Source organism: Mustelus asterias, chromosome 4 (genome assembly GCF_964213995.1).
Source record: "Mustelus asterias chromosome 4, sMusAst1.hap1.1, whole genome shotgun sequence".
Taxonomy (NCBI): domain Eukaryota; kingdom Metazoa; phylum Chordata; class Chondrichthyes; order Carcharhiniformes; family Triakidae; genus Mustelus; species Mustelus asterias.
In genome coordinates this window covers 30,973,139-31,000,147 of record NC_135804.1, presented here as the reverse complement: position 1 = coordinate 31,000,147, position 27,009 = coordinate 30,973,139, and the positions used below count along the sequence as shown (strand labels likewise).

General features: G+C 43.4%; 1 protein-coding gene across 2 annotated transcripts in view; it reads right to left on the bottom strand.

Moving 5' to 3' along the window:
* Positions 1 to 13,820: 13,820 nt before the first annotated feature.
* The window catches only part of slc7a9 (solute carrier family 7 member 9), a 63,404-nt gene continuing 50,215 nt past the window's right edge, over positions 13,821 to 27,009 (bottom strand). For both annotated transcript variants that reach the window (XM_078210778.1, XM_078210779.1), the window contains exons 11-13: positions 25,628 to 25,777; positions 20,602 to 20,776; positions 13,821 to 14,463 (exon numbers count right to left, since the gene is read on the bottom strand). In XM_078210778.1, the coding sequence (XP_078066904.1) occupies positions 14,402 to 14,463; positions 20,602 to 20,776; positions 25,628 to 25,777 (387 nt within the window). In that variant the 3' untranslated portion in view covers positions 13,821 to 14,401. The remainder of the gene's footprint in view (positions 14,464 to 20,601; positions 20,777 to 25,627; positions 25,778 to 27,009) is intronic.

The window sequence follows — 27,009 nt, the reverse complement described above, 5'->3', positions numbered from 1 at the left end:
ACTTTTTGCAAAGTGGGGAGAGTTGTTGGTGCTGTGAATGAATATTGGTTCTCAACTAATACCAGTGACACAGACCTGGTTATTCTTATTACTATTATGGGCCCTGCAGTGCCCAGATTGACTTCTGCATTTGTTTGCAAAACAACGTTCCTGCCACTTAAATTAATTTGTTGGCTGGCGTTTGCTTTCAGAAATGAAGAATGCTTTATAAATGCTCTGCTGTTTAATAGGATATTGGCTGATTTGATGGTAACCTCATTTCTGCATCTCACCTACCCCTGATAACCTGTCACGTCCTTGCTTACCAAAAATCTATCCACCTTTACCTTAAAAATATTCAAAGGCTCTGCTTCTGCCACCTTTTCATGATGTAGAGATGCCAGTGTTGGACAGAGGTTGGCACAGTAAGAAGTTTCACAACACTAGGTTAAAGTCCAAAAGTTTTATTTTGTATCACGAGCTTTCAGAGCGCTGCCCTTTCATCATGATGAAGGAGCAGTACTCCAAAAGCTTGTGATACCAAATAAACCTGTTGAACTTTAACCTGGTGTTGTGAGAGAGACTTCTTACTGTGACCACTTTTTCAGGAAGCGAATTCTAAAGACTGCTATCCTTCTGCGTGACAGAATTTTACCTCATCTGTGTTTAAAATGGGTTATCCCTTTTAATAAATCCATGTAGCTTTCCCCCTCCCTGATTTATCAGTGTCTCTAATTCAGCCTCCAGCTCAAACTCTGAGCCGAAGCTGCTCGAACTTCAAACATGAAGTACTGCAAATGTGTTTGCCCAGGATCAAACTGGCATCCAAGAGCTCCCACATGCTGCAGCTGTGACACATCACCTTAATGTGTTCTAATTAATTATTTAATTTATTCAATCATATATTTTACTTCTGTTTTTATATGTTTTATTAATCTTACCACCAATTGCCAGTCTATTTTGAACCATAAGAACCTTAGTTACTCAGCAGATACTCACCAAACAACTAGCTTCTTTGATAGCGAGAGTAAGACCAATTCCTGAAGGCTGGGGAAGTTAGAAAGCAAAAAGCAAACACATCTTTCCCCCATGCACCGAATTCCCACTTTGAGCCAAATATGCTTACTAGATTCCTGTCTCAGTCAGACCGTAGTGTCTCCTCACTGACCCTGTTGTAGGATTTGTTCAGTGGGGTAAATAGGATTCTGGTTCAGTTTAATTAGAACGCTTGTTGCAGTTGTACAGATGGGGATTTCCAGGCTAGGGTCATTTTCCTGAATTTGGAAGGAGGGATGTACTACTGCTTCAAGCAGATCATATCTCTAAATATAAACCTGATAAAGAATAATGTTCTAAATTATCTAGGTATTCCAAGGAATTTAAAGCCACTTTTTTGTGATATGACAAATGTTCTGGCCAGTACAGCAAGGTCTCATGGATAACCGGAATGAATGACAAAATTTTCAGCTTGTGATGTTAGCTGAGGGAGGAATGTTGGTCAAGATTCCGACTCTTTATAGGACATTTTACATCCATCTGTAAACACAAATGATTTTACAGTATGACATAGTATATATAAAGTTTTGAGCTTGTACTTCTCCCAGATTATTTTATTGAGTTGAATATGCTTTGATGACTTACCCATAATTTATTTTTAACCTAATAGTAAAGTAGCATCTTGTTCACCTCTACAGTACCCAATTGAAGCTGACCAATCAATGAGATGCAGCATTCCTAAATACAGGCCTGTATTTACTGTATTTTTAAACCACTTCCATTGTAAAGCCTAAAAGATTACTGAAGCCTAAAGAGCAAACATCCAGTGAAGTCCAATGCAAACTGGAGGAACCCCCATCTTCCGATTAAGCATGTCACAGCCTTCCAGACTTAACATTGAGTTCAACAACTTCAGACTATGAATTCTCTCCTCCACCTCCAACTCTTTTTTCTATTTCTATCAATTTATTTCCATTGATTCAATTTTCCATCCTTTTTTTAATCTTGTTTTCCATCTTTTTCTCCCATACCACCACTCCTCTCCCCCCGAACCCAATTTACTAGGGCCATCTGTTGTTAGCTGTCCCAGGTTGTCCTTTGTCACACTGCTTACCTTTGTTCTGCTATTAACACATTCTCATCTCTTAATGTACCACCATCAGCACCTTAGCCATGATCACCACCCATTTACATTTCCTGTGTCTGACATCTTTAAGAGTTTTAACAACACCAGGTTAAATTCCAACAGGTTTATATAGTAGCAAATGCCATTAGCTTTCGGAACGCTGCTCCTTCGTCAGATGGAGTGGAAATCTGCTCTCAAACAGGGCACAGAGACACAAAATCAAGTTACAGAATACTGATTAGAATGCGAATCTCTACAGCTAACCAGATCTTAAAGATACAGACAATGTGAGTGAAGGAAGCATTAAGCGCAGGTTAAAGAGATGTGTATTGTCTCCAGACAGGACAGCCAGTGAGATTCTGCGAGTCCAGGAGGCAAGCTGTGGGGGTTACTGATAATGTGACATAAACCCAACATCCCGGTTTAGGCCGTCCTCGTGTGCGGAACTTGGCTATCAGTTTCTGCTCAGCGACTCTGCGCTGTCGTGTGTCGTGAAGGCCGCCTTGGAGAACGCTTACCCGAAGATCAGAGGCTGAATGCCCGTGACCGCTGAAGTGCTCCCCCACAGGAAGAGAACAGTCTTGCCTGGTGATTGTCGAGCAGTGTTCATTCATCCGTTGTTGTAGCGTCTGCATGGTTTCCCCAATGTACCATGCCTCGGGACATCCTTTCCTGCAGCGTATCAGGTAGACAACGTTGGCCGAGTTGCAAGAGTAGGTACCGTGTACCTGGTAGATGATGTTCTCACGTGAGATGATGGCATCCGTGTCGATGATCTGGCACATCTTGCAGAGGTTGCTGTGACAGGGTTGCGTGGTGTCGTGGTCACTATTCTCCTGAAGGCTGGGTAGTTTGCTGCAGACAATGGTCTGTTTGAGGTTGTGCGGTTGTTTGAAGGCAAGAAATGGGGGTGTGGGGATGGCCTTGGCGAGATGTTCATCTTCATCAATGACATGTTGATGGCTCCGGAGGAGATGCCGTAGCTTTTCCGCTCTGGACGACGAAGGGTACTCTGTCCGCCGTGTCCCCCGTTTGTCTTCTGAGGAGGTCGGTGCAGTTTTTCGCTGTGGAGCGTCAGAACTGTCGATCGATGAGTCAAGTGCCATATCCTGTTCTTATGAGGGCATCTTTCAGCGTCTGGAGGTGTTTGTTGCAATCCTCCTCATCCGAGCAGATCCTGAGTATATGGAGGGCTTGTCCGTAGGGGATGGCTTCTTTAACGTGTTTAGGGTGGAAGCTGGAGAAGTGGAGCATCGTGAGGTTATCTGTGGGCTTGCGGTACAGTGAGGTGCTGAGGTGACCGTCCTTAATGGAGATGCGTGTGTCCAAGAATGCAACCGATTCCGGAGAGTAGTCCATGGTGAGTCTGATGGTGGGATGGAACTTGTTGACGTCATCATATAGTTGTTTCAGTGATTGTTCACCATGACTCCAAAGGAAGAAAATGTCATCGATGTGTATAGCATCGGCTGAAGGTCCTGTGCGGTGAAGAAGTCTTGTTCGAACCTGTGCATGAAGATGTTGGCATATTGAGGTGCGAATTTGGTCCCCATGGCTGTTCCGTGTGTCTGGATGAAGAACTGGTTGTTGAAGATGAAGACATTGTGGTCCAGGATGAAGCGGATGAGATGTAAAATTGCATCTGGAAACTGGCAGTTGTCGGCGTTGAGTACTGAGGCCGTTGCAGCAATGCCATCATCGTGGGGAATGCTGGTGTAGAGTGCCGAGACATCCATTGTGACGAGAAGTGCTCCTGGTTCAACTGCTCCATGTGCGTTGAGTTTCTGTAGGAAATCCGTAGTGTCGCGACAAAAGCTGGGGGTTCTTTGTACAATGGGTTTCAGGATGTCCTCGACATAGCCGGAGAGGTTCTCACACAGGGTCCCATTGCCCGATACGATGGGACGGCCGGGTGTGTTTGCCTTGTGTATCTTGGGGAGGCAGTAGAGATCTCCAACGCGGGGAGTACGTGGGATGAGAGCACAGAGGGTGTTCTGAAGGTCCGGATCAAGGGTCTTGATCAGAGTGTTGAGTTGACGGGTGTGTTCTTTGGTCGGATCTGTGGGTAACTGTCTGTAGTGTTCTTCGTTGTTCAGTTGTTGGTACACTTCTTTGCAGTAATCCGTTCTGTTCAGTATGACGATGGCCCCTCCTTTGTCTGCTGGTTTGATGACAATGTTGCGGTTGGTCTTGAGAGCGTGGATTGCGTTGCGTTGTGCTTGGGTGATGTTCGGTGCTGTCTTGTGAGTGCGGCTGATGAATTTGGTGTTGACGCACCTCCTGATGGCTTGGGCATACATGTCAAGTCGAGGGCAGCGGCCTTCCGGAGGAGTTCAATTCGACTCTTTCCTCTTCGGTTGCACTGCGGATCTCTCTGTCATCTGTTCCGGTTCATTGGCTGTCTCATTGTGTTCGCTGTTGGCCTCTTGGGGGTTTGTGGAAGAACTCCCGCAGCCTCATTCGCCTGATGAATTTCTCTGTGTCCGCTGCGAGACTGATGGGATCTATTTTGGTCGTGGGGCAAAAATTGATCCCTCGGCTGAGAACTTCGATTTCATCTGGTTGAAGTGTGTAGTCCGACAAGTTGACAATGGACTTCCCTGCAGTGGTACTATTTTCTACTGTGGTACCGGGGGAGGCTTGGTTGTTGCTGGTGGTGATGCCGAGTTTCTCAAGTTTCCTGTTCTTGGTGTGCATGTAGATGGTGTAGTTCCTTTGTCTCGTCTGCTTGGCAGAGTTTCGCAGCTGGTCTGCGTCCTGAGCGCAAGTTGAGAATATGGATTCTATCTTGGTTTCCAGGCTGCGGCGTTTGCTGTAGAGTTGGTGTATGAGGTGGTTGAGGAGGGTGAGAGAGGTGCGACGGCAAAGTCTCTCAGCGTAGTCTGTGTTATAGGTTGATCTGAGTGGGTTCGTGATCCGTAGTCCTTTCGGTATCTTATCTGCTTTCTTGCATGTTTGTAGAAACTTAATGTCTGTGTCGCTATGCGCGATCTTCTTGGAGATCCTCTCCACTTGGAGCCGGCAGTTTGCAGTGTCGATGGTAGTCATGATGTGGAGATGCCGGTGTTGGACTGGGGTAACCACAGTAAGAGTTTTAACAACACCAGGTTAAAGTCCAACAGGTTTACTTGGTAGCAAATGCCATTAGCTTTCGGAGCGCTGCTCCTTCGTCAGAAGGAGTGGAAATCTGCTCTCAAACAGGGACCAGAGACACAAAATCAAGTTACAGAATACTGATTAGAATGCGAATCTCTACAACCAACCAGGTCTTAAAGATACAGACAACGTGAGTGGAGGGAGCATTAAGCACAGGTTAAAGAGATCTGTATTGTCTCCAGACAGGAATGGTTGTTGCAGGTTCCGGGGTTTAGATGTTTCAGTAAGTGCAGGGAAGGTGGTAAAAGAGGAGGAGGTGTGGCATTGTTAGTCAAGGACAGTATTACGGTGGTTGAAAGGACATTTGATGAGGACTCATCTACTGAGGTAGTTTGGGCTGAGGTTAGAAACAGGAAAGGAGAGGTCACCCTGTTGGGAGTTTTTTATAGACCTCCGAAAAGTTCCAGAGATGTAGAGGAAAAGATTGCAAAGATGATTCTGGATAGGAGCGAAAGTAACAGGGTAGTTGTACTGGGGGACTTTAACTTTACAAATATTGACTGGAAAAGCTATAGTTCGAGTACTTTAGAGGGGCCGGTTTTTGTCCAGTGTGTGCAGGAAGGCTTCCTGACGCAGTATATAGATAGACCAACAAGAGGCGAGGCCACATTGAATTTGGTACGGGGTAATGAACCAGGCCAGGTGTTCGATTTGGAGGTAGGGTGAGCACTTTGGTGACAGTGACCACACAATTCGATTACGTTTACTTTAGCAATGGAAAAGGATAGGTATATACCAAAGGGCAAGAGTAAGAGCTGGGGGAAAGGAAATTATGATGCGATTAGGCGAGATTTAGCTGGCGTATGTTGGGGAAGGAAACTGCAGGGGATGGGCACAATTGTAATGTGGAACTTGTTCAAGGAACAGCTACTACGCGTCAAGAACAAAGAACAATACAGCACAGGAACAGGCCCTTCGGCCCCCCAAGCCCGCGCCACTCCCCGGTCCAGGATTGAATCCTGAATCCAGGATCCCCGCCCAATTTTCCAGCCTATCTACATCCTAATATCCTATCCACCGAGCTGTCCCTCACAGCTACGATGCTTTGTTCATCACAACCTATTAACTCACCCCCACCCCCCCATTCCAGACCATGTCCTTGATAAATATGTACCTGTCAGGCAGGGAGGAAGCAGACGTGTGAGGGAACCGTGGTTTACTAAGGAGGTTGAATCTCTTGTGAAGAGGAAGAAGGAGACTTATGTTAAGATGAGATGTGAAGGCTCAGTTAGGGCGCTTGAGAGTTACAAGTTAGCCAGGAAGGACCTAAAGAAAGAGTTAAGAAGAGCCAGGAGGGGACATGAGAAGTCTTTGGCAGGTAGGATCAAGGAAAACCCTAAAGCTTTCTATAGGTATGTCAGGAGTAAAAGAATGACTACGGTAAGATTAGGGCCAGTCAAGGACAGGAGTGGGAAGTTGTGCGTGGAGTCTGAAGAGATAGGAGAGGCACTAAATGAATATTTTTCATCGGTATTCACACTGGAGAGGGACAATGTTGTTGAGGGGAGTACTGAGATGCAGGCTGTTGGACTGGATGGTATTGATGTTCATAAGGAGGAGGTGTTAGCAATTCTGGAAAGGGTCAAAATAGATAAGTCCCCTGGGCCGGATGGGATTTATCCTAGGATTCTCTGGGAGGCTAGAGAGGAGATTGCAGAGCCTTTGGCTTTGATCTTTGTGTCGTCATTGTCTACAGGAACAGTGCCAGAAGACTGGAGGATAGCAAATGTTGTCCCCTTGTTCAAGAAGGGGAGTAGGGACAACCCTGGTAATTATAGACCGGTGAGCCTTACTTCTGTTGTGGGCAAAGTATTGGAAAGGATTATAAGAGATAGGATTTATAATCACCTGGAAAGGAATAATTTGATTAGGGATAGTCAGCACGGTTTTGTGAAGGGTAGGTCGTGCCTCACAAACCTTATTGAGTTCTTTGAGAAGGTGACCAAAGAGGTGGATGAGGGTAAAGCAATTGATGTGGTGTATATGGATTTCAGCAAAGCGTTTGATAAGGTTCCCCATGGTAAGCTTTTGCAGAAAATACGGACACATGGGATTGAGGGTGATTTAGTGGTTTGGATCAGAATTGGCTAGCTGTAAGAAAACAGAGGGTGGTGGTTGATGGGAAATATTCATCCTGGAGTTCAGTTACTAGTGGTGTACCGCAAGGATCTGTTTTGGGGCCACTGCTGTTTGTCATTTTTATTAATGACTTGGATGAGGGCGTGGAAGGATGGATTAGTAAATTTGCGGATGACACTAAAGTCGGTGGAGTTGTAGACAGTGCGGAGGGACATAGATAAGCTGCAGAGCTGGGCTGAGAGGTGGCAAATGGAGTTTAATGCGGAAAAGTGTGAGGTGATTCACTTTGGAAGGAGTAACAGGAATACAGAGTACTGGGCTAATGGTAAGATACTTGGTAGTGTGGATGAACAGAGGGATCTGGGTGTCCATGTGCATAGATCCCTGAAAGTTGGCACCCAGGTTGATAGGGTTGTTAAGAAGGCGTACGGTGTGTTAGCTTTTATTGGTAGAGGGATTGAGTTTCGGAGCCAGGAGGTCATGCTGCAACTGTACAAAACTCTGGTGCGGCCGCATTTGGAGTATTGCGTACAGTTCTGGTCGCCGTATTATAGGAAAGATGTGGAAGTGTTGGAAAAGGTGCCAAGGAGATTTACCAGGATGTTGCCTGGTATGGTGGGAAAATCGTATGAGGAAAGGCTGAGGGGCTTGAGGTTGTTTTCGTTAGAAGAAGGTTAAGAGGTGACTTAATAGAGGCATACAAGATGATCAGAGGATTAGATAGGGTGGATAGTGCGAGTCTTTTTCCTCGGATGGTGTTGGCTAGCACGAGGGGACATAGCTTTAAATTGAGGGGTGAGAGATATAGGACAGATGTTAGAGGTAGGTTCTTTACTCGGAGAGTAGTAAGGGCGTGGAATGCCCTGCCTGCAGCAGTGGTGGACTCGTCAATGTTGAGAGCGTTCAAGTGGTTATTGGATAAACATATGGATGATATTGGAATAGTGTAGATTAGAGGGGCTTTAGATTGGTACCACTGGTCGGCGCAACATCGAGGGCTGAAGGGCCTGTACTGCGCTGTAATGTTCTATGTTCTATGTTTAGGACAGTCAGTGAGATTCTGCAAGTCCAGGAGCAAACTGTGGGGGTTACTGGTAGTGTGACATAAAGCCAACATCCCGGTTTAGGCCGTCCTCATGTGTGCGGAACTTGGCTATCAGTTTCTGCTCAGCGACTCTGCGCTGTCATGTATCGTGAAGGCCGCCTTGGAGAACGCTTACCCGAAGATCAGAGGCTGAATGCCCGTGACCGCTGAAGTGCTCCTCCACAGGAAGAGAACAGTCTTGCCTAGTGATTGTCGAGCGGTGTTCATTCATCCGTTGTCGTAGTATCTGCATGGTTTCCCCAATGTACCATGCCTCGGGACATCCTTTCCTGCAGCGTATCAGGTAGACAACGTTGGCCGAGTTGCAAGAGTAGGTACCGTGTACCTGGTAGATGGTCTTCTCACATGAGATGGCATCCGTGTCGATGATCCAGCACATCTTGCAGAGGTTGCTGTGGCAGGGTTGTTTGGTGTCGTGGTCACTGTTCTCCTGAAGGCTGGGTAGTTTGCTGCAGACAATGGTCTGTTGGAGGTTTTGCGGTTGTTTGAAGCCAAGGCGGCCTTCACGACACACGACAGCACAGAGTCGCTAAGCAGAAACTGATAGCCAAGTTCCACACACATGAGGATGGCCTAAACCGGGATGTTGGCTTTATGTCACACTATCAGTAACCCCCACAGCTTGCCTCCTGGACTTGCAGAATCTCACTGACTGTCCTGTCTGGAGACAATACACATCTCTTTAACCTGTGCTTAATGCTCCCTCCACTCACATTGTCTGTATCTTCAAGACCTGGTTGGCTGTAGAGATTCGCATTCTAATCAGTATTCTGTAACTTGATTTTGTGTCTCTGTGTCCTGTTTGAGAGCAGATTTCCACTCCATCTGACGAAGGAGCAGCGCTCCGAAAGCGAATGGCATTTGCTACCAAATAAACCTGTTGGACTTTAACCTGGTGTTGTTAAAACTCTTACTGTGTTTACCCCAGTCCAACACCGGCATCTCCACATCTGACATCTTTGTCAATCTCTCCCAGGCTCCACCTATCGCTGGCCCTCTATTCAGCCCCTACTAATCTCATCTCCCCCCAACTCCACCACCACCAAACCCCGCAATAGTTCTCTTTATCTCTGATGATGAGTCAGCCAGACTTGAAACGTTGGGCTGGATTCTCTGACCGCACCCGCAACTGGCTGTGATCCTCTGTTCTTTCTGGCAGCAGCGGCGGGGCATGAATTCACTCTGTTCTCTCTCCACAGATGAGATTTTTCCAGCATTTTCTGTCTTTGTTTCGGATTCCAGCAACTGCAGTAATTTGCTTTTACCAAATAGCTTCTCATTTGCCAACAACCAAAATGATCATAATGTAACAGCAGGTGGCAGTAAAGTACAACTGCAATCCACCCTTCCATTTACTTCAAATAACCAAATACAGGTCACCTTCTGACGCAATCTGGAAGCATTTGAATAAAATTAATGTATATGTGGGTTGATAAATATGAACTTTTGTCCCTTTATTTTAACATTTATTAAATTTGAAACAAACGTACAAAATGCTGAATTTTGATAGTTACAGTAGAAGATTAAACTCAGTATATGGCAGAATATACAGCTTTAAAAATCTAAAGAATATGGGTCATTTAAGAGGCTTGTGCTAAACCCATTTAATCATCCCTGTCGCTGACAGTTGAGAGAAAGTCTGCACAAGTACAAAGTGATTCTTGCTGCTTTATAGTCACATCAAACTTTTTATTAAGATCTGCCTGTCATTACATTGGAACTAAAATTTTCTGTTAACCCACAAATGTTCATCATTGGTCGTATGGCTTTTGAAAGACCATTGCACTTGTATTCTCACGTGACATTCTTGTTTATTGGTTTCGATGTTAAAAATCTCTGGATTCTGGCTGCCAAAAGCTTTGAATCCTGCGTGTCATTCTAGGGTTGCCAACTCTCCAAGATTGGCCCAAAGTCTCCAGGGATTAAGAGTCAATCTCCAGGACATGTGAAGGGTGCCTGCTGGCCATCTATCTCAGCCGTTGTAGCAACGGCATGTGTCCACCTTCCTCCATTATAGTCCTGTGCTGCTTGGGTCGCTGGCCATCCTGCCACCAACCTCCATTTATCCGCTGGACAGGCTGTCCTGACCAGCTGGTGTATGTCCCTTAAATGTAACTGGTGCCCTATCCAGAGTGAATCTAATTCACCCCAAAATCCCAGGTTTGCGCTTCTGGGTTTTAACTTCCCCAGAGATGCCATAATCTGCTGCCTTTCCCCTGGGGTAAAAGGCTTATAGGTTGCTTTTGGTTGTGCTACCGTCCCTCCTCTGGTGACTGGCGCTAGATTATAATTTTTTATGTCCCCTTCTGATACTGGAGCGGTTGCATGTTTCTGCACTGACTCGTATGAGGGCACAGGGTCCGTTTCCTCTGATCTCTGCGTTATCTCCGCAGTGTGGTTTCTGTATTCTTATTCCCTCACTCTCTCCTGCAATACCTTAATTTAGGGCGGCACGGTAGCACAGTGGTTAGCACTGCTGCTTCACAGCTCCAGGGTCCTGGGTTCGATTCCCGGCTCGGGTCACTGTCTGTGTGGAGTTTGCACATTCTCCTCGTGTCTGCGTGGGTTTCCTCCGGGTGCTCCGGTTTCCTCCCACAGTCCAAAGATGTGCGGGTTAGGTTGATTGGCCAGGTTAAAAATTGCCCCTTAGAGTCCTGGGATGTGTAGGTTAGAGGGATTAGCGGGTAAAATATGTGGGGGTAGGGCCTGGGTGGGATTGTGGTCGGTGCAGACTCGATGGGCCGAATGGCCTCCTTCTGCACTGTAGGGTTTCTATGATTTCTATGATTTCTATGACACTGCTGTGTGCAACCCTGCAACTCAGGACATTAAAAAAATATGTCTTGTCATATTTTTTGACCATGTCTCTTTACCAGGTATAAAATTGTTGAGCATGAAGGGGGGGGGAGGGTAAGGAGAAAGCTGTTTGGTTGTCAGTCAAACATCATGCAATTAGGTAATATAAGTATTTTTGCTTTCCAAATGGCATAGAAAGGTAGTACATTACAAGGATGGATGTGTGGGCTGACTGATGGCTGGGCCATGGAGGCAAGTTGTGTGCTGAAACCTCCAGGAATACATTTAATCACAGTCGACAACCTTAGTCATTACTTGGACAACTCAAAGGCCATTGAGAGTATTGAGAATCATGTTCATTTACAGAAATTATCAAATAGTTCCCATCATTCATGTCTATCTGTTTCACAAAATACCTTAAATTTAGTTTGTGGTGTTCTCTCTCTCCTGCCCACCCACCCTAGGGCAGCATGGTGGCACAGTGGTTAAGCACTGCTGCCTCACAGCATCGGGGACCCGGGTTCAATTCAATTGCTTGGGTCATTGTCTGTGCAAAGACCATAAGACATAGGAGCAGAATTAGGCCACTCGGCCCATCGAATCTGCTCTGCCATTCAATCATGGCTGATATTTTTCTCATCCCCATTCTCCTGCCTTTTCCCCATGACCCCTGATCCCCTTATTCATCAAGAACCTATCTATCTCTGTCTTAAAGACACTCAATGACCTGGCCTCCACAGCCTTCTGCGGCAAAGAGTTCCACAGATTCACCACTCTGGCTGAAGAAATTCCTCCTCATCTCTGTTTTAAAGGATCGTCCCTTTAGCCTGAGGTTGTGCCCTCTTGTTCTAGTTTTTCCTACAAATGGAAACATCCTCTCCGTGTCCACTCTATCCAGGCCTTGCAGTATCCTGTAAGTTTCAATAAGATCCCCCCTCATCCTTCTAAACTCCAACAAGTACAGACCCAGAGTCCCCAACTGTTCCTCATATGACAAGCTCTTCATTCCAGGGATCATTTTTGTGAACCTCCTCTGGACTCTTTCCAAGGCCAGCACATCCTTCCTTAGATATGGAGCCCAAAACTGCTCACAATACTCCAAATGGGGTCTGACCAGAAGAGCCTTATACAGTGTCAGAAGTACATCCCTGCTCCTGCATTCCAGCCCTCTTGACATGAGTGCTAACATTGCATTTGCCTTCCTAACTGCCGACTGAACCTGCATGTTAATCTTAAGAGAATCTTGAACAATGACTCCCAAGTCCCTTGGTGTTTCTGATTTCCTAAACATTTTCCCATTTAGAAAATAGTCTATGCCTCCATTCCTCCTTCCAAAGTGCATAACCTCACACTTTTCCACATTGTATTCCATCTGCCACTACTTTGCCCATTTTCCTAACCTGTCCAAGTCCTTCTGCAGCCCCCCTGCATGTTCTCCATGTGTCTGCATGGGTTTCCTCCAGGTGCTTCATTTTCCTTCCACAGTCTGAAACACATGCTGGTTAGGTGCATTGGCAATGCTAAATTCTCCCTCAGTGTACCCCAGCAGGAATGTGGCGACGAGGGGATTTTCACTAATTTCATTGCAGTGTTAACATAAACCTACTTGTGACATAAACAAATAAACTTTAAACCATAAGCTTGGGAATTTTCCAGAACACACTCCTGTTTTGCTCACAGCCTGCAGTTCTCTTGCAGGATAATGGTTCAATTATGATATCAGTAGCTCCTTTTTGGCCTTCCAGAGCCAGAAAGAATCCTGATGAAACCAAAGGATGTTTTGGTTTTTAAAAGGTAAATTGTATAGGCCTTTCACTTGTTACTGGCCTCTGCAATTTTCTCTATCCATGTCCCTGCACAGACAGACTATTCTGCAGTCCTGATCTACTGTTATCGGCTCCCGCTGCTCCACCATCAACAGCAGAGGTGTCAGATAATATACTCTATTTCAGAACTCATTATTCACAACTTTCAAAAGCTCCCTTTGAAACCTGTATCTTGGTTATTGCCTGTAATTTATTCGCATTTACTGCTGAGTGTCCTTAAGATATTCATTACATGAATCCTTATGTAAGTCAAAGCAATAGGTACTGCTTCTTGTATTTTTCCTTATTTTTGATTCTTCATCTTCGCATTCAAGCATTACTATCTTCTCTGTTTGCCAGTCGAACTCACATTTCCTCCATTATCAAAGCTACCTAAAAAAAACATATTTCTTTTATCTTGTGATGAATGCTGCTTTTGTTCTCCAATGTCAGATCTCTGAGGCCCAAACCCATCAATGATTTGAATATCACTCCTATGGGGGCAGGGGCCATCTTCCCAAATCGCTCCAAGGTAGGATAGAAGATGATGCTTGGTGGTGATGCTTGATCTCAAATTTCTTGTCTCCAAAATTATCATTATGAATACAATTGCAGGTGCTTCCATGAACTTCTTTTGTCCCTTCTAAGTTCTAAATGTGCAGGTGCTAAATGCTCTTCCTCAACCTTACAAACGCACTGTATTTCACCTAAATGTGTTGAAAATATGATGGAATTGTCAAGCCTCTAACTTATTAAAATGTATACATGAAACGTAGTTCCGTCACCAGTAATCTTTATATCATTTGCACATTACATTTGAAATAACCTGATTTTTAATTTTGCTCTCACTTTTCCCTGCTCATTTTAGGTCTGCCAGGCATCCAAAATATCTTTGCCCGATTTAATGACGTCGCCAAATAGTTTTTATAATTTACCAAAACAAATGAAAATACTTCTTAACTTCCATCACAATTAATGAGATGTTTTGAAATACTTGATTTCTACTTGGTGCATTCTTTTGACACTGCAACTTCCCATGTGGGGAATTAAGATGATGGATCTGCTGGTATCATTTGACATTGGTACACCAACCAATAAGGTCACATCTTATTAATTTTAATAAGATGTGCATCGTATTGCAACTGATGTTGTACAATATTCACATTCACTTAAATATATCTCACTAAGTTCATACAATGGAAAGTGTAGTTGCAAACAATAGCATTTACTTGCATATTTCTAGTAGTTTACAGAAATACAGGAAGATTATTCAAAAATGTAAAGAAATATATTACAACTGTCTACACCTATTTCCACCATATTAAAAGAACAGAGTTAAAAGAGAGGTAATGGATACTTTTACTGTTCATTCTCTGCTGGTGCCACTTCCAAGAACAGCTGCAGATGTTTGGTAATGGGCCCTGGAAATACAATTTAAAAAGTTACCTTTTCACCAAAACAGTCAGCCACCTTGATGAACAACCCCGTCATATAAACATATTTTATCAGTTCATAGTTACTCGTATTCAAACTTACAAGGTGCTTTCACCAATGGCAAGGATGTTAAAGGTAGGCTGTATGTAAAATATATACCCCCAAAAAATGAAAGACGTTTTGTGGAACTGAATATATCTTAGTTTTCCTTGGATTCATTTTCCCAGTCAGCATACATAATTTAAAAATCTGGTAAATTGGTCAAATTATATTTTCTGCTTTTTATTTAGTCTAAGATTCCACTTGGAGAATCTGTTGTTCATTGAAATATTACTTTTGTTAACACATGAGTTTGCAGAGCTTGTACCTGACCATAATATAAAGTCCAAAAGTAAGGTCAAAAAAAAGATGAAGTTTGTGAGAGAGGCTTCATTTATCAGGAAATACTTTAGTGACATATTATGGAATCCTTATGGTACACAGGGAGGCCATTTGGCCTATTGGGTCCTTGCCAGCTCCTTATAGAGCAATCTAATCCATCCCATCCCCTGCGCTATCCCTGTAGCCCTGCAAGTTTATTTCCCTTAAGTGCCCATCCAATTTCCTTTTGAAATCATGGATTGTCTGTTTCCACCACCCTTGTAGGCAACAAGTTCTGGGCGATTACCACTTCCTGTCCAAATTTGTTTTTATTGATAACCCCTTTATATCTCTTTCCAAAAAGGTTAATCTGTATCCCCAAGTTCTTCTACGATCAATAAATTGGAACAGCTTTTCTTTGCCGACTTTATTTAAAGCTCTCACTTCTGTCAGATTTCCCCTCAATCTCCATTGCTTCAATGATAACAACCCCAGCGTGACCATATAGCTGAGTCCCTCAACTCCGGCCTGTTCTGGTAAACTTCTGCATGCTTTCAAGGACCATTACATCCCATTACTAACTACCCTCTCAATATGTCCTGCCAAATTCCAAAATCTAAGCACTTGGATTCTCAGATCCATCTATCACTGAACAGTCTTTAAAACTGTCCAATTAAGCAGAATTTAGTTCAAACGAGGGGATCCTCCCTCACCTCACTGGTTGAAGAACTGGTGAAGGACCACATGTTGCCTCTGCCCTGGCAATTCTGGTGCAATCGGACACTAACTAAACTGGGACTTCCACATGATCAAGGCCCCCAAAGGGCAGCAAACACACTCTCAAGAGCTGCTGCCCAATCAGAGGTCGGGGTTTGCCACCAGAAGTGGTGGCTGCTAATGGCAATGCTCTGAGGATTTTGCTGGATCCCTGGACAGGTGAGTGGGGCAGGAAGGGGTTTGTGTGGAGGGGCGATGGCTTTCAGTGCCACCACCTTCCCAATGCTGGGTCCCTGACTGGGCACTGAGTACTTGTCAACTGGTGCCCAATGCCCCACTCCCCAAAAGGCCAGGCAAACCCAACAAGGTTTGCTGGGTACCATACAGAAGTCCCATTAAATTCCAGTGATTTCAGAACGTATTTGACATGGTACCACAGAGAGTTCTGGTTAACAGAATTGAGGTACATGGAACAGAGGGTCAGTGTCAGCTTGGATAAAAAAAATTGTCATGGAAAATAGCTATTTTTCAGGTTGGGGGATAATCTTTTACTCCTTAGTTAGTGAAGAATCTATCTACCTCTGCCTTAAAAATATTCATCATCCTGCCTCCACCACCTTCTGGGGAAGGGTTCTAACTGTGACTATGTGGGCGTTTTCAAAGGGCAGTTAAGAATCAACCACATTTTAAAAAGAAATCAATCCTCAAAGTTACAAAGCCAATGCTCAGAATGGACCGAGCAAATCCAAATCCATTCCTTGCTTGCTCCAAAAAACAAACTCAAAATCCAATTGAATCAAATTCATGGTCCCCACAAGAGAGACAAACAAGATCCAAGCTGACAAGATAAGACATTGCACCCCATCTTGGGCTTGATCTGGAGCTTGATCTTAGCCAAAAGGCCGAGAAGCGATCAACCACATTGCCTAAGTCTGGAGTCATATGCAGGACAGACCAAATAATTCCAACAAATTTCCTGAAGGACAATAATGAACCAGATGCATTTTTACAATAATCTGATAATTTCATGATCATTATTGATGAGACAGTTGTTTTATTCCAGATTTCTTAATTTAATTTAAATTTCCCCAGCTGCTGTGATTCATAATTCCAGGACAGTAGTCCCAGCGTCTGGATTACTGAGGCAGTAACATTATCACTCTGCTACCATTCCCAAAATATATATACAAAAAAGGTAGTGATCTTAGCACAGACCCTGAGGAACACTACTGTCTCCTATCTACGAGCCTGAAAAAACAACCATGACTCCACTTTTTTTGTCCGTGAGCCATTTTTTTCCAAGCCAGCACTGACCCTCCTATTCGTGAGCCTCTATTTACTTAACTAGAATGTGGTGGTCCTTTGTTAAACACTTTCTTTGAAACCCTTTTAAACAAAATCCACTGCATCCCCCTCATCAATATTTTTGGCTCATCAAAAAAAAAATTAGATTAGTCAAAGATAACCTGCAAGCTCATTTTAATTAACTCAAACCTCTTCAAATTCCTATTGATTTTCTTTCCTAATTTTTGTTCCTAAGACTACCCCCCATTAATGTTAAAGTGATCAGTCTGTAGTTATTGGACTCTTTTGTTAACAACAGTGTCACGTTTACCACTTTCCAGTCCTCTGGCACCTGCTCCATACCTATAGAAGATTGGAAGATTATGGCAAGCCCTTTTGCTATCTCCAACGCACTTTTAGCAATTTGGGATGAAAACCATCCGAACCAGGTGACTTATTCACTCTCTGCATTGCCAGCCTTTTCAGTCCATTCAACAAAGAACAATACAGCACAGGAACAGGCCCTTCGGCCCTCCAAGCCCGTGCCGCTCCCTGGTCCAAACTAGACCATTCTTTTGTATCCCTCCATTCCCACTCCGTTCATATGGCTATCTAGATAAGTCTTAAACGTTCCCAGTGTGTCCGCCTCCACCACCTTGCCTGGCAGCGCATTCCAGGCCCCCACCACCCTCTGTGTAAAATATGTCCTTCTGATATCTGTGTTAAACCTCCTCCCCTTCACCTTGAACCTATGACCCCTCGTGAACGTCACCACCGACCTGGGGAAAAGCTTCCCACCGTTCACCCTATCTATGCCTTTCATAATTTTATACACCTCTATTAAGTCTCCCCTCATCCTCCGTCTTTCCAGGGAGAACAACCCCAGTTTACCCAATCTCTCCTCATAACCATGCCCCTCCATACCAGGCAACATCCTGGTAAACCTCCTCTGTACTCTCACCAAAGCCTCCACGTCCTTCTGGTAGTGTGGCGACCAGAACTGGACGCAGTATTCCAAATGCGGCCGAACCAACGTTCTATACATCTGCAACATCAGACCCCAACTTTTATACTCTATGCCCCTTCCTATAAAGGCAAGCATGCCATATGCCTTCTTCACCACCTTCTCCACCTGTGACGTCACCTTCAAGGATCTGTGGACTTGCACACCCAGGTCCCTCTGCATATCTACACCCTTTATGGTTCTGCCATTTATCGTATAGCTCCTCCCTACATTATTTCTACCAAAATGCATCACTTCGCATTCATCAGGATTGAACTCCATCTGCCATTTCTTTGCCCAAATTTCCAGCCTATCTATATCCTTCTGTAGCTTCTGACAATGCTCCTCACTATCTGCAAGTCCTGCCAATTTTGTGTCGTCCGCAAACTTACTGATCACCCCAGTTACACCTTCTTCCAGATCGTTTATATAAATCACAAACAGCAGAGGTCCCAATACAGAGCCCTGCGGAACACCACTAGTCACAGGCCTCCAGCCGGAAAAAGACCCTTCCACTACCACCCTCTGTCTTCTGTGACCAAGCCAGTTCTCCACCCATCTAGCCACCTCCCCCTTTATCCCATGAGATCCAACCTTTTTCACAAGCCTACCATGAGGGACTTTGTCAAACGCTTTACTAAAGTCCATATAGACGACATCCACGGCCCTTCCCTCGTCAACCATTCTGGTCACTTCTTCAAAAAACTCCACCAGGTTAGTGAGGCATGACCTCCCTCTCACAAAACCATGCTGACTATCGTTAATGAGTTTATTCCTTTCTAAATGCGCATACATCCTATCTCTAAGAATCTTCTCCAACAACTTCCCCACCACGGACGTCAAGCTCACCGGCCTATAATTACCCAGGTTATCCTTCCTACCCTTCTTAAATAACGGGACCACATTAGCTATCCTCCAATCCTCTGGGACCTCACCTGCGTCCAGTGACGAGACAAAGATTTGCGTCAGAGGCCCAGCGATTTCATCTCTCGTCTCCCTGAGCAGCCGTGGATAGATTCCATCAGGCCCTGGGGATTTGTCAGTCTTTATATTCTCGAACAAACCTAACACTTCCTCCCTTGTAATGGAGATTTTCTCCAACGGTTCAACACTCCCCTCCGAGACACTCCCAGTCAACACATCCCTCTCCTTTGTGAATACCGACGTAAAGTATTCATTTAGGATCTCCCCTACTTCTTTGGGTTCCAAGCATAATTCCCCACTTTTGTCCCTGAGAGGTCCGATTTTTTCCCTGACAACTCTTTTGTTCCTAACATATGAATAAAATGCCTTGGGATCCTCCTTAATCCTGTCTGCCAAAGACATTTCATGACCCCTTTTTGCCCTTCTAATTCCCTGTTTGAGTTCTTTCCTACTTTCTTTGTACTCCTCCAGAGCTCCCTCCGTTTTTAGCTGCCTGGACCTAACATCATAGAATCATAGAAACCCTACAGTCCAGAAAGAGGCCATTCGGCCCATTGAGTCTGCACCAACCACAATCCCACCCAGGCCCTACCACCATATCCCTACAGATTTACCCACTAATCCCTCTAACCTACGCATCTCAGGACACTAAGGGCAATTTTTAGCATGGCCAATCAACCTAATCCGCACATCTTTGGACTTCTCTTTTCTTTTTGACCAGTCCCTCAATTTCCCTGGTTATATTCAGCCCATCAATTTTCACCCTATCCATTACCTCTGCTTCTACCAATGTTTCTCAGCATCCTCTTGTGTAGTATATACCAATGCAAAGTACTAATTAAGCATTCTAGCCTTGCTGTGTCATGAATCTTGCATGTCTTGAGGAATTATGGTGCATGATCACTGAGACCATCTTAGTCCCCTACTTGATGTTATAAATATTTTATATAATTTGACAAAAACAAATGTTTCTGAAGCCTTTTAGATTTAAAATTATCTGCCCAGTAAAACTATATCTCTCAGCAGGATAGATGCCAGCAGCTGAAGAACATGGCAAAAAATAATCAAGAACTAAGTAGTTATTTATATCTATGTGAGCTATTTGATACTCCTGGGTATTTGAGCTGCTACATCTGATCAATCTTCTTGGTAAGGAGCGCAAACAGTAAAATAATAATGTTCTCTCTCACCTTGAATTTTATAGGAATCTTCTGGTCAGCCTCAGAGTTCATAAACAACATACAGTTCATTATTTAATTTCAAATGCCTATCCAACTTGTTCTGGAACTATTGGTGTCATTAGCCTTAATCACATCTCTGGCAAGATATTGCAAGTATTCATCAATTTGGTGAAAAGTAGTGAAGTCAATCGTTCCTCCTCTTCTGAATTTCACACCATACCCTCTCCATATCATGATAAACAAATTTCTCAGGGATCCAATTTTTGATATTTTTGTGGATCATTATTACCTCAACAAAAGCCTCTCTCACTCATCTGTGCCTTCCCTCAAGTTGCTTGTTTTTTTTATTTGTACTCTGCACAAGGAAATGACAGGCCTGTGTTCATAGAAATATGGCTCAGATAAGAGATTGAACAATGAGAATTTAACCTAATCTCATCTTCCGGTACATTGCAACCCCACTTTATTAAGGAGAACATTGGATTAATTAGATTTAAGTAATAACATCAAAACGTACAGAATGGACTATTTTTCTGATATGAATTGATCCGTATATCGGATCACTTCACATTCTGTTTCCTTTTAGAGTTTATTATCTGGATGTCACTCAAACTAAGGGATAATAAATATAGAAGTAAAACATATTTATGACTTACTCATTATTTTGCGAGTCCAGTTAAAGTGATAGTAAATAAACAGGACATAAAATATAAGTCCTCCAACAATAAATAGTGAACAATATAAGTACACCAAATCTGGAGCATCAATGATTGGAGCGAAAACCAAGTAAATAGCGACGACAGTCACCACAATCGGAAGGACTATAGGGACCTGAAATGAAAATACATTGAGATTTTAACAATACAAATCTAAAAAAGGTTCAAGGTTTTTTTTTTGATCAGCTAGGTTACTGACATACAGAAATTCATCAGCATGTTCAAGAGTCCCCAATTCATGTTAAATGAGAAATTTAGACCTACTTGTAAGTTGTCCGTTTGTCCTTCATGAATTGCATAATCTAACCCTGCAGGGACATGTGCTACTTATCTACGGCCAGAGAGTTTAGGTGTGGGTTGTCAGAGCTGAAACTTGGAAAATTGACATCCACAAGGTTATCTGAAACCATGCAACTCACCACAGCAGATTTCTGAACAAGCTTTCAATAAGTACAGTACAACTTGATTGTCTAACTTGGGTTGCTATCAAGAAAAGGAGGAATTATAAAATTTTTATTTTAGTAATATCACCATCATATTTCTCATGTGCCAGCAAACAGGCTGGTGAGGGTGTGATTGTTGCAATTGGGTTAAGAGACAGAGTGACTGCAAGGGTCTAAAACAACAGAAAGTGTTTTTGATGTGTTAATGAACCAAGAGAAACTTAAATAAGCAGTTACATAAGGCAATAAAAGAAGTAATGGTGAAATGGGTTGTTTTAGTTCAAAGGGGGAACATATAAAATTGTGAGGCAAAGATAGGATAAGTTTACTTTTTAACCTATAGGAGCTAAAATAAATAAAGGAGTTTGAACCGTGAAGGGCTCTTCTGAGAGTCTGGATGAAACAATAGAGGATAGAGAGATCAAAGGGAAGGAATATATTTAAGAAGTCACTGAAGCCTGTATGAGGGGGTAGCTACCTAGATATCCCAGAAGACAGCATAGTAGCGGGTTAAATCTCCCAGAAGATAATGTGGTCAAGGCCAGACCTGGAAAACCAGTTTCTGTCTGCCTCTGAAGATTCCCCAAGAGTAAAAGGGCACTGCGTGGTAAAATTACTAGTATGTTATAGATTTAAAAATCTAAGATTGTTGCCAAACAGAAAAAGGAAGGTTAACTCTGGGTATAGTTTAAGTTAAGATCTTTTGGAACTGTTTTCAACTACTGTTAACTGTGTGAACAAATTCTTGTGTTTAAATGCATTTTTAAATAAATGGTTAATATAAATTCATCACAATTGGTCAGAGATGTCATTTTCATATTTCAGAACACCTCATAATATACAAATTGCAAAAACCATTTTGGCAGCTGTTTCAAGTTTCCTTTTGGGATTTGGGCAGCTCAGCATTTACCATCAGTTGTGCCTTAATACAGCAAAGATTTCTGAATATAATGAGCAGCGCTACATCCCATTATATATACTTTAGTAAAGAGATTAGTTGTTTGAGACTTTTTGAGCAAAGTTGCAGTATCAAGTCAAAGCTTGCAAAATGTCTAGTTGTCAGCAATAAATCATGGGTGATAGATGGTGAGTCAACAAAATATCATCAGAGAACTATTGACAAAGACCTGGAAGCATTTTGCATGCTCACCTTCTCAATTGAGCACCAATATTTGGCATGATGCGATCCAAAGAGGGAAGATGGCACCACATTTGAAAAATAAACTGACTTTATATAATAAATCTGTGTGCTGTGAAAGAAGACATGTGCTATTTTGGTTTCTTGCACTGAGTTCTTTTGTTTTATTCCTTTGTGCAATGTTTGTTTTTCTGGCCAAGACAGCATTTATCGCCCATCCTTAACTGCCCTTGAGAAGGTGGTGGTGGTGAGCTGCCTTCTGTGGTGTAGGTACACTGACAGTTCTGTTAGAGAAGGAATTCCAGGATTTTGACCCAGCAACAATGAAGGAACAGGGATATATTTCCAAGTCAGAATGGTGAGCAACTTGGAGGGGAACTTCCAGGTGGTGATATTCCCATGTACCTGCTGCCTTTGTCCTTCTAGATGGTAGTGGTCATGGGTTTGGTAGATGCTACCCAAGGGATCTTGGTGAGTTCCTGCAGTGCATCTTGTAGGTGGTACACACTGCTGCTACTATTCATCTGTGATGGAGGGAGTGAATGTTTGTGGAAGGGGTGTCAGTCAAGTGGGCTGCTTTTTCCTGGATGGTGTTGAGCTTCTTGAGTTGGAGCTGCACTCATCCAGGCAAGTGGAGAGTATTCCATCACACTCCTAATATGTACCATAGATAGTGGACAGGAGGTGAGTTACTTGCCGCAGGATTCCTGGGCCTTACCTGCTCTTGTAGCCACAGTATTTATATGGCTAGTCCAGTTCAGTAACCCCAAAAAATGGAGGATTCAATGATGGTAATGCCATTGTGCCATTGAATGTCAAGGGGTGATGGTTAGATTCTCTCTTGTTGGAGATGGTCATTGCCTGGCATTTGTGTGGCATGAATGTTACTTGCCAAGCGCAAGCTGAATATTATCCAGGTCTTGCTGCATTTGGACATGGACTACTTCAGCATCTGAGGAGTTGCGAATGGTGGTGAATATTGTGAACATCCCCCCTTCTGACCTATTTTCTGGCAATGGAAATTGGTGTATGCTAACACATTGAAAATTCAAATCCTGTTAATATTGAACATTATGATTACCCAATCTTGTCGTGGCAGAAATTGTGGGGAATGCGCAATAAATCTTATAGATTACATTTGATGCAGGATAAATTTCTGTCCATTTGGATTTTTTACACTTATTGAAGTACACATCGCAGGAGACAAATCTGAAACTTTTGAATATTTCTACTGGAGAACATACAATGATTTGTTTATGAGTTGCTGCTCTATTGACAGAGCCTTGGATGCAGTAGTTTATTCGGAAAGCATGGATTCACTTGCCTGCAACTTCAATTTTTGATTAAAAAGTGTGTAAACCCTGAACATGAATTAAACAATTTCACCATGGTTAGATCAACAAATGTATAATCTCTCCCTTGTTTAATATGTGAATGTATCAATTCACCCAGATAAAATCTTATACAAATTAAGCACAAACCCTATAGGGTGTGGAGCATATAATCTTTGGCAAATTTAATTTTAATCATGCTATGTTTCGTTGAGCATTCAGCCCAATTACCAGTAAATATACAAAAGAGTAGTGAAAATCTGAAATTTTAAAAAAGAAACTGCTGTAAATACTCAGCTAATCAGGCAGCATCTGCGCAGAAAGAAAGAGTCAATGTTTCAGGTCATTTTCATCACCTTTCAACAAGTTTAGACCCAACTTTGGGTGGCACGGTAGCACAGTGGTTAGCACTGCTGCTTCACAGCTCCAGGGACCTGGGTTCAAATCCCAGCTCGGGTCACTGTCTGCGTGGAGTTTGCACATTCTCCCAGTGTCTGTGTGGGTTTCCTCCAGGTGCTCCGGTTTCCTCCCACAGTCCAAAGATGTGTGGGCTAGGTTGATTGACTATTCTAAATTGCCCCTTAGTGTCCTGGGATGCATAGGTTAGAGGGATTAGTGGGTAAATATATGGGGATAGGGCCTGGGTGGGATTGTGGTTGGTGCAGACTCGATGGGCCGAATGGCCTCTTTCTGCACTGTAGGATTCTAGGATCCTAACTTTACTCAACCCATTACTAACCCATTTAATTTGCACCATCATCCTTTTTGGTATTTAATCATTCCTGTCTTTCCTTTTCTTCTTTTCTCCACCTCCCTTTCCCTGCCTCATGAAAAGTCAATCATCTGAAACATTAACCCTTTCATTTAATTATTTACATCACTATTTATAATAACGACCTGGAGGAAGGAACAGAATGCAAGTTTTCCAAATTTGCCAATGATACGGAAATAGATGGAAGGGCATGATGAGGATATTGTGATTCTGCAATGGGATATAAATAGATTGGGTGACTGTGCACAAGCCTGGCAAGTGGAATTTAATGTGGGGAAGTGTGAGGACATGCACTTTGGTAGAGGAATCAAAAGGCAGATTATTTTCTAAATGGAGAGAGACTGCAGATATGTACAGAGGGATCCAGGCGTTCTAGTGCATTAATCACAAAAAGCTAGCAGGCAGGTCCAACAAGTAGTTAAGAAGGCAAACAGCATTTTGGCCTTTATTGTAAAGAGGTTGGAGTTTAAAAATAAGGAGGTTTTGTGGCAATTGTACAGGGTGTTGGTGAGGCCTCACTGGGAATATCGCACACCGTTTTGGTTCCCTTATCTAAAAAAAGGAATAGTAACATTGGAGGCAATTCAAAGGAGATTCACCAGGCTAATTCCTGGGATAAAAGGGTTGACCTATCAAAAGAGACTAGATAGTCTGGATTTGTATTCCTTGGAGTTTAGAAGAGCAAGGGGTGACCAAATTCAAACATATAAGATCTTGAGGGAGCTTCACAGGGTAGATGGTGAGACGCTTTCACTAGTGGGATAATCTTGAACAAGGGGGCACAGCTACAAGATAAAGGACCAGTCATTTAAAGCAGAGGTGTGTAGAAATTTCTTTTTGCAGAGGGTGGTGAATCTCTGGAATTCTCTGCCCCAAAGGTTGATCGAGGTTGTATTATTGTAAGTATTTAAAATGGAGGTGTATAAATATTTGATAATTTGAGGAATAGAGGGCTTTGGGGAAAAGGTACAGGAAAGGAGTTGAGGCCAGCTTAGATCAGCCATGATCATATTGAATGGCGGGGCAGGCTTTAAGGGCCTATTGGCCTACTCCTGCCTCTATTTCTTGTGTTTTTGTGTTATCCACAGATGCTGCCTACCCTGAATATTTCCAGAATGTTCTGTTTTTATGCCAATGTTTTATACTGGAAAAAAACCTAAGAACAAAAACCTATCAAGATTAACATGGGCTCCTGATAAATAAATATATTTTCAATAGTTAAAATTAAAGGCAGTACACATAGCTACGTTCCCAAAGGAAATAAATGCTGCATAAATCTAACCTTTACTGGTCTTTTCAGATTTTTTCTTGTGAATGTCATGACAATCAGAGAGAGTGTAGTCAACCCATAAAAAATCCAGGAAGCAAAGCTGAAGTAGTTTATAAGAGTGTTAATATCCGCTGGAATTATGTAGATAATAGCTAGCATGCCCTGAAAAATAGAGCACAGTATTAACTATTAGGTAACTGAAGAATGGTTAAAATTGGATTTGCATATAATACATTACCAGGATATTTATCAGATGATGTTAAATGATTCTGAAGAAGAACAAAAAATATTTTTCATAAGTGAATCTGAAGGAATATTTTTATCCACTCCACCGAATTCAATCTTCCATTGAATACAAACACCACTTGGTTGTCTTTTGTTCTGTATATTCAGAATGCTAAATGGACTCCTTTTTTATTGAATCAGAATTTTTGAGCAAACCGGCTGCAAATGAACTGGAACTGTTGAAGAATGTAGGGGGTGATTCTCCCAGCCCACTGCGTTGCTCTAGCGGAGGCCGCTTAGTGGGCCCTATGCGTCTCTGGGGCCTGGATTTCTGGTGTCATCAGCTCTGCCCCGAAAATCAGCGTGGAGCTAATCTCCATATTTAAATCCCGTTAGTGGGTCTGGGACTGAAGTCTCTGGGCCTGCAAGCCTCCTCCCCCACCGCCCTCTCCCCACCAAACCAGGAGTGGTTCACTCCAGCGGGGTTGACAACCGTTCCCAACTAATGGAGAGCTGGCAGCCCATCTTCGCTGGAGTGAAGAGAGGCCATTGAGGCCCCCCCCCCCCCCCCCCCGCCAAGAAGTCGGGGGCAATGGGAGGTGCTCCCTGTGCATTGCCAGTCTGGCATTGCCAGCCTGGCCCCGGCACTGCCCAAGGGGCAAAGTGGCAATGCAGGAGGGGAGGGAGGTTGGGGCTGGCCTGGGATTGTCCGGGAGGCCAACTCAATCACTGGCCAGCAATCGGGAGACCAACAGTGCGGCGCTACTGCGCACGCACTGATCTCCACTCTGGCAGATTGGTGCACGCGCTTTGGCCCGCTCAGCGTCATGCTGCCAGCCTCTCCAGTGGGTATAGGCCCCACCCACTGATTTTCAGCGTGAATCTCACGGAGGCACTCTGCAGTGCTCAGAGTGTGGGAGATTCATTTTGAAAATCCTTCTAAAAAAAACCAGCAGGAGTTACTCTTGTTTTTACACAAATCCAGCACTCCAGAGTATTTTTGGGAGAATCCCGACCATATATTTTTAATTCATTTCTGGGATGTGGGCTTCTCTGGCTAGGTTAGCCTGTCTCTAACATGGGCTCCTGATAAATAAATATATTTTCAATAGTTAAAATTAAAGGCAGTGGTGGTGAGCTGCCTTTTTAAATCACTGCAGTCCTTGTGG